The sequence below is a fragment of the Ranitomeya variabilis genome, chromosome 2 (genome assembly GCF_051348905.1).
Source record: "Ranitomeya variabilis isolate aRanVar5 chromosome 2, aRanVar5.hap1, whole genome shotgun sequence".
Lineage (NCBI taxonomy): Eukaryota > Metazoa > Chordata > Amphibia > Anura > Dendrobatidae > Ranitomeya > Ranitomeya variabilis.
The window spans coordinates 482,725,133-482,744,543 of record NC_135233.1 but is presented as its reverse complement, the minus strand read 5'-3'; the positions used below and the strand labels follow the sequence as shown (position 1 = coordinate 482,744,543).

The window sequence follows — 19,411 nt, the reverse complement described above, 5'->3', positions numbered from 1 at the left end:
CTGTGATCTCTAAAACTGAGAAAAAGCTTTTTGAAATTTTATAGGCTTCCATTTCTCAGCCATATAGTGTTGCGTGGTCTGGGTACATTTATGTGATGTATAGCAGCAAGCTAAATATACAGGTCTGAAATATTAAAAATTAACCTTTAATAGATCCACTAAAATACCGTAGGGTATAAATATCCAGTCGGTCTAAGAAGAAAACAAATGAAAAAACACACCAAAAAAACGGATCACATCATTTAAAATTCCACACAAAAATCCTCCTTTACAAAAACAGGAGGGGACCGGTGAATGTATGTCACAATATCATGAGGATTGTGCTCCACCACAAAACATACAATACCCCGATGTTCTTCTAAAGCCTCCCCCGGGATACACGGACACTTTTGAGCCCCATGAATGCGTCTTGAGAAAAAAACAGCAACGCTGGGTGAGATCGTTCTGTTATTTATTAAGTTTATGGAATAGTGTTTTTTTGGTGGCCTGCGGGCTACAGGGTATTGACTTAGCCTTTGGGCTTTTTGTGGTGGAGCACAATCCTCATGATATTGTGACATACATTCACCGGTCCCCTCCTGTTCTCCTTCCATTCAGCGCTTTTTCCATACATTTGAACTTTTTAACTGCCCCTCCCCCCAACCTCTTTGTAGGGTCTGCCGGAAAAAAGCACAGCTTTCCCATTGGCTCCCTTTATACTCGTTACTCGAAACGAGCACGCAAGAATTAGGAATTGCCCAGTTCGAGCACCTAAGCCTTTTGGTTCTCGCTCATCTATAGTCCCTACTTGCCATCAGACTTTCTGGATTTTTGCTATGGCCGAGTCCCATTTGTACCTCATCTGAAAAGTAAACAAAAATAAAGCATAAAGCATAGCAGCTAGCACTGCAGAATGTCAAAGCCAATAACCAGAAATGAAACAGATTTGTGGCTTACTGGACAAATGTCTGATAGTAGTTTATCTTCAACTAAACTGCCAAGTGAGAGAGAGGTTATGTCACTGTCTTACTCAGGGCCTGACTGGCCATCTGGCAATTCTGTCAAATGCCAGAAGGGCCTGTCTGGTTATGGGCTTCCTTGTCTGCTATGTTAACAGAATTGGTGTTCTCAAGATACCCATACTGTTAAGAGTTGTGATCGAGCACAAAGTTGCTGCCTCGGTCACTTACCCCAGCAGGCCACGGGTATCATTAGAAATATTGGTCTTGTAGAAAATCTTCCTTTCCTCCATCCAGGGTAATATTAGCAATATATCCCACCTGGTTCATGGGGATGGAGACAACATGGGCCTGTGCAATTTCAAATGCCAGGGCTGAATTTCAGCCCCAGTCCGTACCTGGTCCTACTACAAGAAAATTACTAAACAGACAGTTCGTGATGCAGTTAGTTTAACAGATAATAATGTTCTTGATGTCTGGGCAAAGTCAGGCATTCCCACGAAACTGAAAAAACGCGACTGAAAAAATGGAAGGTCTCTTTAAAGAATATGACAAATGAAGAAAAACAAAGAAAACAAAACTAAACGTTCTGTTAGTCTGAAAAAGGAAGAAGAATAGATTGAAGGTTTAGACAACTTGTTTGATACCGCGCATGATAGGGCTATGGATATGAATACCGGAAGACAAGAATTTTGCTATCTCAGAGACAAACTGGACACCATGGAGAAATAAGAGGTGTTGACAAAGAGTTTGAGAAAAAAACAAAGACATTTTGAAGAAAGAGAGGCAAATTACAAGAAAAGAATCATGAAAGAAAGACAAGCAAAAAGTGCTAGAGAGGAAAAGGTGGTGTTGCAATTGTCATCTGATTAAGTAGATACAGATATGGATAACAATGAAACATCAGAGGTACTACCTTCAACAAAACAAGCCAAAAGAGGAAAAGTCAGTGTAGTAGATGACAAACTGTCAGCAAACCTTGACCTGGGCAAAGTTAGTGACAGAAATGCAGCATTAATTCTCACACAAACCCATCAGCACCTTGACCATGATCCTGAAGATTTAAGTGTAAATTGTTCATCGGTTCATAGAGAAAGAATAAAACGCTGTCAGACAATGGCTCTAAATCTGAAAGAGGAGTTTCAGCCAACTGTACCTTTAATATTTTGCTGGAATGAGAAACTCTTAGATGACATCAGTGGCAGGAAAGCTGTAGACTGTCTTCTCAGTCTGGTATCAGGAGTTGGCATTGATCAGTTGTTTGAAGTTGCAATGCTTGCCAAAGGAAAACGTGTGAAGCTTGTGATACTGCTGTTTATGCTGCAGCAACTTTTATGAATGTTGTCTCTTTCCCAGAATATTAACATCAGCCCCTAGCCATTGGCTTTTCCTCTGCTGATTATTAAAATTATGTGGGGACCCCCACGCAGTTTTTTTCTATTACTTTTTTAATTTTCAACAAGAACAGTAAGGTCACCTTAGTTCATAGCAGCTGTTTCTCTTGGTTTGCAAGTGCCAAAGCCAGACTGATGAACTGCTGTAAGTCTGGCACTCGGCACTCCATCATTCAAAAGTCCGGCACTGGAGTTACCGTGAGAGACCTCATATGAAACTTGAGAGCAACTGAAGTTTCCAGTTGCTGGAACACCTGAAGGCGGTAAACTAAAGTTACCTTGAGTGTGTATTTTACTGTACAAGTAAATAAATACTAAAAATAAATGAAAAAAACTGAGTGGACCCAGTAACTTTCTGAGGGAAAGCCAATGACTGTGGTCTGTTAATAATATTCTGGGAAATAGACAATATTCATAAAGCTTCTCAGGCTATTAACATCAGCTCACAGCTGTATATTTAGCCTTTCATGATTTTGAAATGGGGGACCCCCCAAAAAATGATGTGAGATTCCTCTGTATTTTTGATAACCTGCCAGAGAAAATGCCATGGAATTTGGCCCCCCAGCCTAAAAGTTGCAGCCCACAGCCACCTCATTAAAGGCTTTCTCTATGGTGGTGGCAAGTGGGGTTGTTGTCACCTTTGTATTGTCCGATGACATCAAGGCCACAGCTTAGTAATGGAGAGGCATCTATAAAACGCCTCTTCATTACTAATCCTATAATTACAGATATTGGGGCCACCAGCCTAAAAATAGCAGCCTGCAGCAAGCCCAGAAAGTCACATGTAATTGACGCTCCAAATCTGTCACTTAGCCTTTCTCTTCCCACTTGCCCTGTTGTGGTGACAAATGGGGTGATAGTTGGGGGGGTTGATGTCACCTTTGTATTGTTAGGTAACATATAGCCCAGAGGTTAGTAATGGGGAGTCATCTATAGTTCATCGTTCTGTCTTATGATGTAATTCATGTCTGGAGATAATCAGTTTTCAACCTGGATGGTGCCAAGATGCGACCATCCAGGCTGAGAACCATTGAGAAATGAGCTGCTGTAAGTGCAGCCTCAGTGACTAGCTGTCACATCAACAAGGTTACCACAGGCACTGAGGCCTCTGAACTACGGTGACCTCACTTATCAAAAATGGGTTGGACCCCATGTCTTTTTTTTTAAATAACTTATTTAAATAATTAATTTAAAAAATATGGAGTGGAGTCCCCTCTATTCTTTATAACCAACCTTGCTGAAGCTGACAGCTAGAATCAGTGCTAAATGAGTAATGACTCTATGAAGAGCTGTACAGCAATCACCACGTATGGCAAAAAAGTAACATAAACGTGTATGAATAGTATAGCAAGATAAGATAACCAGAGGTAAAATTATACAGACAGATGGTAAGTAATGATGGCAAAATAATACTGACCCACTGTTATTGAACCTGGGGCATATATATGGGCATGCAGGTCATAGCAAGCTACCGTATATACTCGAGTATAAGCCGACCCGAGTATAAGCCGACCCCCCTAATTTTGCCACAAAAAACTGGGAAAACTTATTGACTCGAGTATAAGCCTAGGGTGGAAAATGCAGCAGCTACCGGTGAATTTCAAAAATAAAAATAGATGCTCCATACCGTTCATTATGGCCCCATAGCTGTGCCATATAGTGCTCTACACTGTTCATTATTGCCCCATAGCTGTGCCATATAGTGCTCTGCACCATTATTGCCCCATAGCTGTGCCATATAGTGCTCTGCACCGTTCATAATTGCCCCATAGCTGTGCCATATAGTGCTCTGCACCGTTCATAATTGCCCCATAGCTGTGCCATATAGTGCTCTGCACCATTATTGTCCCATAGCTGTGCCATATAGTGCTCTGCACCATTATTGCCCCATAGCTGTGCCATATAGTGCTCTGCACCATTATTGTCCCATAGCTGTGCCATATAGTGCTCTGCACCGTTGCCCCATAGCTGTGCCATATAGTGCTCTGCACCGTTGCCGCATAGCTGTGCCATATAGTGCTCTGCACCGTTGCCCCATAGCTGTGCCATATAGTGCTCTGCACCATTATTGCCCCATAGCTGTGCCATATAGTGCTCTGCACCATTATTGCCCCATAGCTGTGCCATATAGTGCTCTGCACCGTTCATAATTGCCCCATAGCTGTGCCATATAGTGCTCTGCACCGTTCATAATTGCCCCATAGCTGTGCCATATAGTGCTCTGCACCATTATTGTCCCATAGCTGTGCCATATAGTGCTCTGCACCATTATTGCCCCATAGCTGTGCCATATAGTGCTCTGCACCATTATTGTCCCATAGCTGTGCCATACAGTGCTCTGCACCGTTGCCCCATAGCTGTGCCATATAGTGCTCTGCACCGTTGCCCCATAGCTGTGCCATATAGTGCTCTGCACCATTATTGCCCCATAGCTGTGCCATATAGTGCTCTGCACCTTTATTGCCCCATAGCTGTGCCATATAGTGCTCTGCACCATTATTGCCCCATAGCTGTGCCATACAGTGCTCTGCACCATTATTGCCCCATAGCTGTGCCATATAGTGCTCTGCACCGTCCATTATTGCCCCATAGCTGTGCTGCTGCAATAAAAATAATAAAACACATACTCACCTGTCTTGCTTGCAGCTCCTCGGCGCCATCTTCCCGGCGTCTCTCCGCACTGACTGATCAGGCAGAGGGCGGCGCGCACACTATATGCGTCATCGCGCCCTCTGACCTGCACAGTCAGTGCGGAGAGAGAGACGCCGGGAAGATGGAGACAGCGCCCGGCGTGTGTGGAATGAGGACAGGTGAATATATCATACTTACCTGCTCCCGGCATCCCGCTCCTTATCCCGGACAGCTGGTCTTCGGTGCCGCAGCTCTTCCTCTGTCAGCGGTCACCGGCACCGCTTCATTAGAGAAATGAATAGGCGGCTCCGCCCCTATGGGAGGTGGAGCAGCCTATTCATTTCTCTAATGAGCGGTCCCACGTGACCGCTCAGGGGAAGAGCTGCGGCACCCGGAGACAGTGTGACGGGCAGGGGGAGCGACAGGATCGCCGGGACTAGGTAAGTATGCCTCAGCGCCCTCTCCCCCTCACCCGCCGACCCTGCCACAGACCGTGACTCGAGTATAAGCCGAGGGGGCACTTTCAGCCCAAAAATTTGGGCTGAAAATCTCGGCTTATACTCGAGTATATAAGGTAAATAAAATGAGAGCTTTATCTGTGATCTGATTTCTTATTCCAGAGACATGTTTTTCTTAATATGTAAATGAGCTGTTAAGATCTATAGATGGAACATACATCTCCCAGAGAATCTGCTTCCAGAGCTTATTATAAATTGCAGGGAGAGTTGTCAAGGTGAGACATGTAGATCAGGAGAGCAGATTGTTAGTCACTGGTGGCAGATTTTCAACTTTCTATGACCTCATGCCCATATAGACAGCTTAGTAGGTTGATCCTATTGACAGATTCCATTTAAGCTTGTGCCAGGTCTCAATTCATATCAACTCTGAGCACCACTGCCATAATGTCCTCAATTACATGCTCTGCATAGAAACCAGAGAACTGGAATCCCTCATGTCTATGAATGCTCATGTCTAAGTATGCTCTGTGTAGGACATGTCATAAAATCTTGTCTTCATTTGTTAGCGCAGAGACAAGTGAAAATTGGTGGTAGGTGAAAACTAGTGATAAAAGTCATAAAATGAAGAACATATGCCATAAAAAAGACCAAATATAGTGCTATTACCAATGTTCACAGATATGGAAGCTTGTTATCAAATACAGTTGTGCTCATAAGTTTACATACCAAAGCAGAATTTTTGCTTTCTTGGCCTTTTTTCAGAGAATATGAACACCAAAACTTTTTCTCCAATCATGGTTACTGGTTGGGTGAAGCCATTTATTGTCAAAATACTGTGTTTTTGCTTTTTAAATCATAAAGACAATCCAAAATATCCTAATGACCCTGATGAAAAGTTCACATACCCCATTTCTTAATACTGTGTATTGCCCCCTATAACATCAATGACAGCTTGAAGTCTTTTGTGGTAGTTGTGGATGAGGTTCTTGGTTCTTTATTTTCTCAGATGGTAAAGTTGCCCACTCTTCTTGGCAAAAAGCCTCCAGTTCCTGTAAATTCCTGGGCTGTCTAGCATGAACTGTGCACTGGAGATCTCCCCAGAGTAATATTGAGGTCAGGAGACTGAGATGGCCACTCCAGAACCTTCAATTTGTTCTGCTGTAGCCAATGACAGGTCGACTTGGCCTTGTGTTATTGGTCGTTGTCATGTTGGAATGTCCAAGTGCGTTCCATGCAAAGCTTGCAGGTTGATGATTGCAAATTTGTCTCCAGTATTTGCTGATAACGGGCTGCATTCATCTTTCCTTCATCATTGACCAAGTTTCCAGTGCTTTTGTAGCTCAGACACTGCCAAAACATCAGCGATCCACCTCCGTGCTTTACAGTAGGAATGGTGTTCCTTTCATCATAGACCTTGTTGACCTCTCCAAATGTAACATTTTTGGTTGTATCCAAAAAGTTCAATTTTGATCTCATCACTCCAAATTACCTTGTTCCAGAAGTTTTGAGGCTTGTCTCTGTGCTGTTTTGCGTATTGTAGGAAAGATACTTTGTGGCATTTACACAGTAATGGCTTTCTTCTGGCGACTCGACCATGCAGCCCATTTTTCTTCAAGTGCCTCCTTATTGTGCATCTATAAGCAGCCACACCGCTAGTTTTCAGAGAGTCCAGTATTTTAGCTGACGTTATTTGTGGGTTTTTCTTTGCATCTCGAACAATTTTCCTTGCATCTCGAACAATTTTCCTTGGTTGTGCTTTTACAGAGTCCCTGATTTTCCATTTGTTAATCACAGCTTGAATGCTGCTGACTGGCATTATCATTTCCTTGGTTATCTTTTTGTATCCCTTTCCTGTTTTATACAGTTCAACTACCTTTTCCCATAGATCTGTTGACAATTCTTTTGCTTTCCCTATGACTCACAATCCAGAAATATCCATGGCTGGATGAAAGATGCAAGAGTCTGTCTGGATCCCAGAAACTCACTCAGCTTTTATGCACACACACTGATTACAAGCAAACAGGTCACAGGTGAGGATGTTACCTTTAGTAGCCATTCAAACCGATTTGTGTCAACTTCTGTGCATGTTATCAGGCCAAAATCACCAGGGAACTTTTGATCAAGGTCATTTGGATGTTTTGGGTTGTCATTATGATTTAAAAAGCAAAAACACAGTAGTTTGATGATAAATGGCTTCACCCAACCACTATCCATGAATGGAGAAAAAGCTTTGGTGTTATCATTCATATTCTCTGGAAAAAAGGCAAAGAAAGCAAAAATTCTACCAGGGTATGTAAACTTTTGAGCACCTGAAAGTGCAGGTTTGCCTTAACAAATTAATGGGCTGTTGCAGACTAGACTTTTGTATTTATGTACATGGCTCTCTCTCTCTCTCTCTCTCTCTCTATATAAATATATATATATATATCCCTTCAATTTTTTTTCTATCAATGTGATTAGATTTATCCTTTTATATCTGGTAGGCTGTTATCCCAAGTGTCCTGAGGATAAACCTTACTTTAATGAAGATGAAATGCAGTGTGTGTCTCAGTGTGGCTGTCTGGACAAAGAAGAAAATTACTACTTAATAGATGAACGAATTGAATCCTGCAAAGTCTGTGAAATCTGGTAAAATTATGTCTTTTGTGGTATGCTCTGAAACAAATTCACATTGCGAGGGCTCGCTCACACCACCTAGTAAATCAGAAAGTGTTATTTTTTTAATGGGACGGCAATAAGACCAATGTCATTCAATGGGGCGGTACTCATGACTACTTTTTTTTTCCCTGACAGAATTTGTCTGGGAATAAATTGCAGCATGCCCTAATTTTTTTTATATTACTCATTTATATAGCGCCATTAATGCCACAGCACTTTACAGACATTATTGACACTGTCCCCGATGGGGCTCACAATCTAAATTCCCTATCAGTATGTCTTTGGAATGTGGGAAGAAACCGGAGTACCCGAAAGAAACCCACGCAAAAACGGGGAGAACATAAAAACTCCTTGCAGATGTCTCACTTCGAACTCGGGTGGTTGCGACTGGTTGCGAGAAAAAAATTGGATAAGGTGTCACAGTATAGCTTGCAATTTTACAGATATATTACAATTCTGTAACATAGGAAACTGTAAACGGTCTTATAAATGATTAACCCCTTTCTGACCTCGGACGGGATAGTACGCCCGAGGTCAGATCTCCTGCTTTGATGTGGACTCCGGCGGTGAGCCCACATCAAAGCTGCAACATGTCAGCTGTTTTGTACAGCTGACATGTGCGCGCAATAGTGGCGAGTGGAATCGTGATTCACCCGCCACTATTAACTAGTTAAATGCCACTGTCAAACGCTGACAGCCGCATTTAACTACCGCTTCCGGCCACGCGGCCAGAAATGCGCTCATCGCCGACACCCGTCACATGATCGGGGGTCAGCGTTGCGTCGGCATAGTAACCAGAGGTCTCCTTGAGACCTCTACGGTTGGTGATGCTGGCTTGCTGTGAACACCACCCTGTGGTCGGCGCTCATAGCAAGCCTGTAATTAAGCTACATAGGAGCGATCTGATGATCGCTGCTATGTTGCAGAGCCGATCAGGCTATGCCAGCTTCTAGCCTCCCATGGAGGCTATTGAAGCATGGCAAAAGTAAGAAAACAATGTTTAAAAAAATCTGAAATAAATTAAAAAAATCTAAAAGTTTAAATCACCCCCCTTTCGCCCCATTCAAAATAAAACAATAAAAATCAAATCAAATATACACATGTTTGGTATTGCCACGTTCAGAATCGCCCGATCTATCAATAAAAAAATGGATTAACCTGATCGCTAAACTGCGTAGCAAGAAAAAATTTGAATTGCCAAAATTACGTTTTTTGGTCGCCGCGACATTGCATTAAAATGCAATAACGGGCGATCAAAAGAACGTATCTGCACCAAAATGATATCACTAAAAACATCAGCTTGGCACGCAAAAAATAAGCCCTCTCCCGACCCCAGATCACGAAAAGAGACACTACGGGTATCGGAAAATGGCGCAATTTTTTTTTTTTTAGCAAAGTTTGGAATTTTTTTTCACCACTTAGATAAAAAATAACTTAGACATGTTTGGTGTCTATGAACTCATAATAACCTGGAGAATCGTAATGGTAGGTCAGTTTTAGCATTTAGTGAACCTAGCAAAAAAGCCAAACAAAAAACACGCATGGGATTGCACTTGTTTTGCAATTTCGACGCATGTTCTAGTACACGTCATGGTAAAATGAGGGGAGCGAAAAACAAACAAACATGAAAAAATGGAAAATCCCAAGGTCAAGAAGGGGTTATTAGCCGCTGCCCAAAAAACGGATTGCACAGAGATGATAATTGAGGAAAAAATGGTCCCACTTTTCTGGATGAATATCAGACTGATTTTTTATACTGTGATTTTACCGTTGTCTAAGGTGGATAATTTAAAAGTTTTCAAGAAACTTTTTGGGCACACTCATCTGTAAAATGTCTGCAGCATAAATTGATCTATGCTTTTAATTGTAACTCCATAGAAGGTTAATTTGTGCTTTGGATGTTACCATTGATTTCACTCTTTCCAATGTAATGCAAAACGTTAAATGCCAGAAGGGTCTGTCTGGTCGTGGGCTGCCTTGTCTGCTATGTTGTTAACAGAATCTGTCTTCTCAAGATACCCATACTTTTAAGAGTTGTGATGGAGCACAAAGTCGCTGAGTCCGTCACTTAACCCAGCAGGCCATGAGTATCATTAGAAATATTGGTCTTGAAGAAAATCTTCCTTTCCTCCATCCAGGGTAATATTAGTAATATATCCCATCTGGTTCATGGGGACGGGGACAACATGGGCCTGTGTGATTTCAAATGCCATGACTGAATTTCAGCCCCAGTCCGTACCTGGTGGAAAACGATTGTCCTTGGTTAGATTTGAACCAATAACCCGAGCAATGGAAACCTACAATACTAGCCTGTCAGAATAATATTTATTATGGCATATATTACAACTACTATGTACTACTGTTTATAGATGCATGAGTCTCTGTCTCCAACAATAGTGTTATATTGTCAATAACACATTGTTCAAAATAAAAAAGAGTACCTGGACATTCCCGCTCACTGTTCACACTGTGTGTAAATGGAGCACATTCTGCTTTCACTTTACAAGCTGGCAGACGAGATGCTAAGATCCCGAGCTGTAAGAAATACCAGTTGTAAGCTGCGTTATCTTTGTTCATGAATAAATATATCTTCACTGTTGAACAGCTGGACTGTACACAGATTAATCCATTGCCAACATAACCACCCAGCCACCGTGCTGTCCAAGAGCTGTTTACTGGCTAAGTCATGAAAATGACTTCCAACACCTATGAGAAGGTTGTGAAAAGAGAAACTAGTTCCCATTGCAGCCACTCACTTCAATTTTTAAAGTGTGCTAGGGAGTGTACCGCACAGCCAGCCATTATCCACCAGGTATTTATACATCACCATTATCCTTCCCTTATCTTGCACCAGATGATAGTGGTATTGCCTTGATATATTTATACAGTATGTCTATGAGATTTTATGCCACACATCATTTTTTAATCTGGTACAGGTAAAACAGCACTTCCATCACTGGCCCCTACCTGTATGTCTTTGGAGCATGGGTGCCAGCCCACCTGAGCGCATATAAACTCCTAACAGATGTCGTCCATGGTGTGATTTGAACCCTGGACTCTCACACTGTAAAGCACTAGTGCTTTCCACTGAGCCACCATGCTGCTCAGAAGATAACCTTTGGCAAAGTCATTGACATTACTTCCAGCACCTATGGGAAGATCGTGAAAAACTAGAGCAGGTCCATTTGCAATTTCTAAAGTAGACCTGGGAGCAGGAATTACTCTGACCTCAGTCAGAGTAGAACTAAGGACCCAAGCATTGAAAGGTATTGGAGCTAACCACTGAGCCACTATAGCATTACCTGATGGCTAGGTCATCAATATGCCTATCAGTAAGTCATGAAAAAGAAGATCATGTTTCATTTGAGTTCTCTGATTTCATTTTCTAAGATGTGTCTGAGAGGAGAAATCTCATTGACCTCAGTCAGAGTAGAACTAAGGACCCAAGCATTGAAAGGTAATGGAGCTAACCACTGAGCAACCGTAGCATTACCTGATGGCTAGGTCATCAATATGCCTATCAGTATCCATCAACAAGTCATGAACAGGAAGAGCAGGTTTCATTTGAAGTCTCTGATTTCATTTTCTAAGATGTGTCTGAGAGGAGAAATCTCATTGACCTCAGTCAGAGTTGAACTAAGGACCCAAGTGTAAAGTGGCAATGGAGGTAACCACTGAGCCACTTTGCTGTCTAAAAGTTTTTTCTGGCCAGGTCATCAATAGGACTCTCAGCATTTATGGGACGGTCAGAGAAATCTAGGGCAGGTACCATTAAAATCAATGTCTACAATTTCCAAAGTACACGTGAGAGGAGGAACCGCATTGTTCTCGGTCAGAGTTGAACCCAGGACAACAGCACTGGACAGCAACAGTGCTAACAACTGTGCCATCATGCTGCCTGAGTGCTAAACTCTGGGTAAGTCATCTATATGACTTGCAGCACCTATGGGAAGGTCAGGAAAAACTAGAGCAGGTCCCATTTGCAGTCACTGATTACAATTTCTAAAATATACTTGAGTGGAAAAATCTCATTGTCCTCAGTCAGAGTTGAACCCAGGGCACCAGCATTGGACAGCAGCAGTGCTAACCACTGGGCCATCATACTGCCTGATAACTAAACTTTGGGTAAGTCATCAATAAGATTCCCGACACCTATGGGAAGGTCAGGAAAAATAGACATAGCTGCCCAACACATCTAACCAATCTGTTCGTTGATTTCAATTTCTAAAGTGAGGTGGAAAGGTACTCTTTTGGGGTATTATGGTTGGTCCAAAAATGTCTAACTTTCTACAAAATGACAATAACAATTAAATTATATGTGTCTTCCTGTTTCTGAAACTGAGCACGCAAATGACTCCGTAACGCATGAATATTACCCAAACCTATTTCTTTCTCACACTGGATACTTGTAAAATCTTAGCAAGCAAGCTTCTAAAATTCTTTCTAGACTACTGAAACAGTCTTGTCTGTGGTCTTCCAACAGACCTAAAAAACCTCCATTCTAATTTTAATGGAAATTTAGATGGTCTAATAATTGGGGCAAGTGTGTTCGTAGAAATGTGTGTTTCTGACGGTAGAGTCACATGACCGTTTTCTTCACATCTAAGAAAAACGGTCCAATTATTCTGAGCAGACTCTGATCAGTTTCATCAGCGTGGAACCAGGGTTTTTTTGGACGTGATGAAAAAATTTTTTTCCTCCATTATGTCAGTTTGTGGAAATCGAAAGACACTCAGATGTCATCCGAATTTTTTTCAGTTTTTTTCACAGAGTTATAAATTTGCATTACCTATTTTAATCCAACGCTCACACCAAAATCGAACATGTCTCCGATTGTTTCCATTGGCCACTTGGTCCAAGAAAAAAGTTGGACATGTGCACAGCTGCATAAAATATCATAGGTACGAGAGATATTTGGGAAAACCACGGATATCCCTTCTGCAAGACAATCAATAATGTGCATGAGCCGTGATTGTTGGACAGTCTAAAAGACTAATAAAACTGGCAATTAACTGAAACATTAGAAAGTATATTTAGAACACATGGTACCCATAGAGAGGTTTATTTAGGCAGAGAAAACCATTTTGTTAAATTTAGATTTGTTGAACCCTGCAAGCATGCAGGCAAATCCAGTCACATAAGCAGGATCCTGAATTGAAGTGAAAATGGCTTATCTAGTGAAAGTGAAAAGGGTGTATCTAGGTCATAGGTAAATTACTGACAAAGTGAATCATGGTACACATATAGAATTTAATTCTATATCCCTGATTCATTATTTGCATTTATTTTTAAGCAACTTTCCTTTTTGTCTTGTGGTATCAGTTGTTGTTCTTGGCACCAAATTCATCAAATTGGTTCACGTGATTCAGGAATTTAGGGCTCAGTAAAAAATATGCTTTCTCCCCGTCTTAAATTGTTTTTGCAACTATTGAAACCAAAATGTTGTGAATTCTATTTTTGGGCTCCCTCTAGTGGTCACAAGCGGTACTGTGTAGTGTTGTCTTTCTGCAGGTTGGCTGCATCAGCTGGTTCGTTATCCTTGGTTGGTTTCCTATTTAGCTCACCTGGAGACTCAGTTCCTTGCCTGCTATCAATGTATTCAGTGCTCTTCAGATTCCTTGCTCCCAGTCTCTCCAAGACAAGCTAAGTTTTTGTTTGATCATTTTTTGATTATCAGTGTTCATTATGTTTTTAGTCCAGCTCACTAAAATGTGATTTCCTCGCTTGCTGGTTGCTCTAGGGGACTGAGTTTCTCCCCCCACACCGTTAGTTGGTGTGGGGGTTCTTGAAATCTCAGAGTGGATATTTTGTAAGGGTTTTTTACTGACCGCATAAATTCCCTTTTCTATTTTCTGCTATCTAGTATTAGTGGGCCTCATTTGCTGAATCTGCTTTCACCCCTGTGTATGTGCCTTCCTCTTACCTCACTGTTATTATCTGTTGGGGGCTTCTATATCTTTGGGGATTATTTCTCTGGAGGCAAGAGAGGTCTTTTCTTTCTCTCTAGGGGTAGTTAGTTCCTCAGGCTAGCTCGAGACGTCTAGGATTTTTAGGCACGTTCACCGGCTACTTCTAGTGTGTTTGGATAGGTTCAGATTTGCGGTCAGTCCAGTTTGCCACCTCCCTAGAGCTTGTCCTATGTTTGTTACTTAGCTGGAGTAATTTGTGATCCTCAACCACTAAGGATCATAACAGTATAGCAGGCCAAAAAGTGTTTAATGCATCGCAGTAGTGGGATAAAAAGAAGACCTGAGTACATTTTTATTTTTTATTTTTTCCTCCCGCTTTTCCTTTGCTGCAGTCTGTTTAGCTTCTTTCATCCCCTTGAACTCTGAGTGGTTTTGAGCTCAGCTGCAGACATGAATGTTCAGACTCTGACTTCTAGTGTGGATCATCTTACTGCACGGGTGCAAAGTATTCAGGATTTTGTTATTCATAGCCCTATGTCAGAACCAAAGATACCCATTCCTGAGTTGTTTTCTGGAGATAGATCTAGGTTTCTAAATTTTAAGAATAATTGTAAGTTATTTCTATCTCTGAGACCTCGTTCCTCTGGTGATTCCGCTCAGCAAGTTAAAATTGTTATCTCCTTGTTGCGCGGCGACCCTCAAGATTGGGCTTTCTCTCTGGCGCCAGGAGATCCTGCATTGCTTAATGTGGATGCATTTTTTCTGGCTCTTGGACTGCTTTATGAGGAGCCTAATCTTGAGAATCAGGCAGAAAAAGCGTTGCTGGCTATCTCTCAGGGTCAGGATGAAGCAGAGGTGTATTGTCAAAAATTTCGGAAATGGTCGGTGCTTACTCAATGGAATGAGTGTGCCCTGGCTGCAAATTTCAGAGAAGGTCTTTCTGAGGCCGTTAAGAATGTTATGGTGGGGTTTCCCACCCCTGCAAGTCTGAGTGATTCTATGGCTTTAGCCATTCAGGTTTATCGGCGTTTGCGGGAGCGCAAATCTGCTCATCCTTTGGCGGTATTTTCTGGACAGAGACCTGAGTCTATGCAATGTGACCGAACTCTGACCAGAATTGAGCGACAAAGTCATAGACGTCAAAATGGGTTGTGCTTTTACTGTGGTGATTCTACTCATGTTATCTCAGCATGCTCTAAACGCTTAAAAAAGAAATCTAAACCTGTCACCATTGGTACTATACAGCCTAAATTTATTTTGTCTGTTACTTTGATTTGTTCTTTGTCGTCCTACCCGGTTATGGCTTTTGTGGATTCGGGTGCTGCCCTGAATCTGATGGATTTGTCGTTTGCCAGGCGCTGTGGTTTTGTCCTGGAGCCTTTGGAATTTCCTATTCCTCTGAGGGGAATTGATGCTACGCCATTGGCTGAGAATAAGCCTCAGTATTGGACGCAAATGACCATGTGCATGACTCCCGTACATCAGGAGGTGATTCGCTTTCTTGTTCTGCATAATTTGCATGATGTTGTCGTTTTGGGTCTGCCATGGCTGCAAGCTCATAATCCAGTTTTAGATTGGAAAGCTATGTCTGTGTCAAGTTGGGGTTGTCAGGGAATTCATGGCGATACTCCGTTGGTGTCTATTGCTTCTTCCACTCCTTCTGAGGTCCCTGAGTTTTTGTCTGACTACCAGGATGTATTTGATGAGCCCAGGTCCTGTGCCCTGCCTCCTCATAGGGATTGTGACTGTGCTATAAATTTAATTCCTGGTAGTAAATTCCCTAAGGGATGACTTTTTAATTTGTCTATACCAGAGCATGCCGTGATGCGGAGTTATATAAAGGAGTCTCTGGAGAAGGGACATATTCGCCCATCCTCTTCCCCTCGGTGCAGGTTTTTTTTTTTGTGGCCAAGAAGGACGGTTCTTTGAGACCTTGTATAGATTATCGTCTTCTGAATAAAATCACAGTCAAATTTCAGTATCCTTTGCCACTATTGTCTGATTTGTTTGCTCGGATTAAGGGTGCCAGTTGGTTCACCAAGATAGATCTCCGTGGTGCGCATAACCTTGTGCGCATTAAGCAGGGAGATGAATGGAAAACAGCATTTAATACGCCCGAAGGCCATTTTGAGTACTTAGTGATGCCTTTTGGACTCTCTAATGCTCCTTCTGTGTTTCAGTCCTTCATGCATGACATCTTCCGAGAATATCTGGATAAATTTATGATTGTTTATCTGGATGACATTTTGGTCTTTTCTGATGATTGGGAGTCCCATGTGAAGCAGGTCAGGATGGTGTTTCAGGTCCTGCGTGCTAATGCTTTATTTGTGAAGGGCTCAAAATGCCTCTTCGGAGTACAGAAGGTCTCCTTTTTGGGTTTTATTTTTTCTCCTTCTACTGTGGAGATGGACCCAGTCAAGGTCCAGGCTATTCATGACTGGACTCAGCCCACGTCTGTTAAGAGTCTTCAGAAGTTCTTGGGTTTTGCTAATTTTTACCGTCGTTTCATCGCTAATTTTTCTAGCGTGGTTAAACCTTTGACGGATTTGACCAAGAAGGGTTCTGATGTGACTAATTGGTCTCCTGCGGCCGTGGAGGCCTTTCGGGAGCTGAAGCACTGGTTTTCTTCAGCTCCAGTCTTATGTCAGCCAGAGGTCTCTCTCCCCTTCCAGGTCGAGGTTGATGCTTTTGAGATTGGAGCAGGGGCTGTTTTGTCGCAGAGAAGCTCTGATGGCTCTGTGAGGAAGCCATGTGCTTTCTTTTCAAGAAAGTTTTCGCCTGCCGAGCAGAATTATGATGTTGGTAATCGGGAGTTGTTGGCTATGAAGTGGGCATTTGAGGAATGGCGACATTGGCTCGAAGGAGCTAAGCATCGTGTGGTGGTCTTGACTGATCACAAAAATCTGATTTACCTTGAATCTGCCAAGCGCCTGAATCCTAGAGAGGCTCGTTGGTCGTTGTTTTTCTCCCGTTTCAACTTCGTGGTCTCACACCTGCCTGGTTCGAAGAACGTGAAAGCTGATGCACTTTCTAGGAGTTTTGTGCCTGACTCTCCGGGAGTTTCTGAGCCGGCTGGTATTCTCAGAGAGGGAGTGATTTTGTCTGCCACTTCCCCAGATTTGCGACGAGTGCTGCAGAAATTTCAGGCGGATAGACCTGACCGTTGTCCACCAGAGAGACTGTTTGTCCCGGATAGATGGACCAGCAGAGTTATTTCCGAGGTTCATTCTTCGGTGTTGGCGGGTCATCCTGGGATTTTTGGTACCAGAGATTTGGTGGCTAGGTCCTTCTGGTGGCCTTCCTTGTCGCGGGATGTGCTGTCATGGATCCCAATGGCTGGGGATCGCACTGGACAAGCAAAATAACATAAATAACGGACGAGCTCTAGGGTGATGGAACCTGGGCTGACCGCTGCCCTGCTCCTGACAAACACAACTAGAAATAGCCAGGGAGCGTGTCTACGTTGATTCTAGACGCCACGCGCCAGCCTAAGAGCTAACTAGCACTGCAGAGGAAATAAAGACCTAGCTTGCCTCCAGAGGAATGAACCCCAAAAGGTATAGTTGCCCCCCACATGTATTGACGGTGAAATGAAAGGAAGGCACGCACATAGAGATGAAAATAGATTTAGCAAAATGAGGCCCGCTATAACTAGAAAGCAGAATGATACAAAAGGGGTCTGAGCGGTCAGCAAAAAACCCTAATCAAAATCCATCCTGAGATTACAAGAACCCATGTGCCAACTCATGGCACATGGGGAGAACCTCAGCCCACTAGAGCTACCAGCTAGCATAGAGTCATAATTAGCAAGCTGGACAAAAAACCAAACAACTGAAAAACAGAACTTAGCTTATCCTGAGAGATCTGGGAGCAGGTAGTCAGGAACCAAACTGAGCACATCTGAGTACATTGATAGCCGGCAAGGGAATGACAGGAAAGCCAGGTTAAATAGGAAACACCCAGCCTCTGATGGACAGGTGGAAACCAGAGACCGCAACCCACCAAAGTCACCCAGTACCAGCCGTAACCACCAGAGGGAGCCCAAAAACAGAATCCACAACAGTGTGCGTTCCTTTGTGCAGTCTTGTGGGATTTGTGCTCGGGCTAAGCCTTGCTGTTCTCATGCCAGCGGTTTGCTTTTGCCTTTGCCTGTTCCGAAAAGGCCTTGGACGCACATTTCCATGGATTTTATTTCGGATCTTCCAGTCTCTCAGAGAATGTCGGTCATCTGGGTGGTGTGTGATCGTTTTTCCAAGATGGTCCATTTGGTGCCCTTGCCTAAGTTGCCTTCTTCCTCCGATTTGGTTCCTCTATTTTTTCAGAATGTGGTTCACTTGCACGGCATTCCAGAGAATATTGTGTCTGATAGCGGATCCCAGTTTGTGTCCAGGTTTTGGCGGACTTTTTGTGTTAAGATGGGCATTGATTTGTCTTTTTCGTCGGCCTTCCATCCTCAGACTAATGGCCAAACCGAGCGAACTAATCAGACGTTGGAAACTTATTTGAGATGTTTTGTTTCTGCTGATCAGAATGATTGGGTGACTTTTTTGCCATTGGCCGAGTTTGCCCTTAATAATCGGGCTAGTTCTGCTACTTTGGTTTCGCCTTTTTTCTGCAATTCTGGTTTCCATCCTCGTTTTTCCTCGGGTCAGGTTGAGCCTTCTGACTGTCCTGGGGTGGATTCTGTGGTGGATAGGTTGCAGCAGATTTGGAACCATGTGGTGGACAATTTGAGGTTGTCACAGGAGAAGGCTCAGCGCTTTGCCAACCGCCGCCGCGGTGTGGGTCCCCGACTTCGTGTTGGAGATTTGGTGTGGCTGTCTTCTCGGTATGTTCCTATGAAGGTCTCCTCTCCTAAATTCAAGCCTCGCTTCATCGGTCCTTATAAGATCTTGGAAATCCTTAACCCGGTGTCTTTTCGTTTGGATCTCCCAGCATCGTTTGCCATTCATAATGTGTTCCATAGGTCTTTGTTGCGGAGGTATGTGGTACCTGTGGTTCCTTCTGTTGAGCTTTCTGCTCCGGTGCTGGTCGAGGGCGAATTGGAGTACGTGGTGGAGAAGATTTTGGATTCTCGTATCTCTAGATGGAGGCTTCAGTATTTGGTTAAGTGGAAGGGCTATGGTCAGGAGGATAATTCCTGGGTTGTCGCCTCTGATGTTCATGCGGCCGATTTGGTTCGTGCCTTCCATGCGGCTCATCCTGATCGCCCTGGGGGTCTTGATGAGGGTTCGGTGACCCCTCCTCAAGGGGGGGTACTGTTGTGAATTCTATTTTTGGGCTCCCTCTAGTGGTCACAAGCGGTACTGTGTAGTGTTGTCTTTCTGCAGGTTGGCTGCATCAGCTGGTTCGTTATCCTTGGTTGGTTTCCTATTTAGCTCACCTGGAGACTCAGTTCCTTGCCTGCTATAAATGTATTCAGT

General features: G+C 43.1%; 1 protein-coding gene across 1 annotated transcript in view; it reads left to right on the top strand.

The window, feature by feature from the left end:
* The window catches only part of LOC143806868 (mucin-2-like), a 373,557-nt gene that overhangs the window by 259,655 nt on the left and 94,491 nt on the right, over positions 1-19,411 (top strand). The window contains exon 27 of the mRNA XM_077287848.1: positions 7,905-8,049. Within this exon, the coding sequence (XP_077143963.1) occupies positions 7,905-8,049 (145 nt within the window). The remainder of the gene's footprint in view (positions 1-7,904; positions 8,050-19,411) is intronic.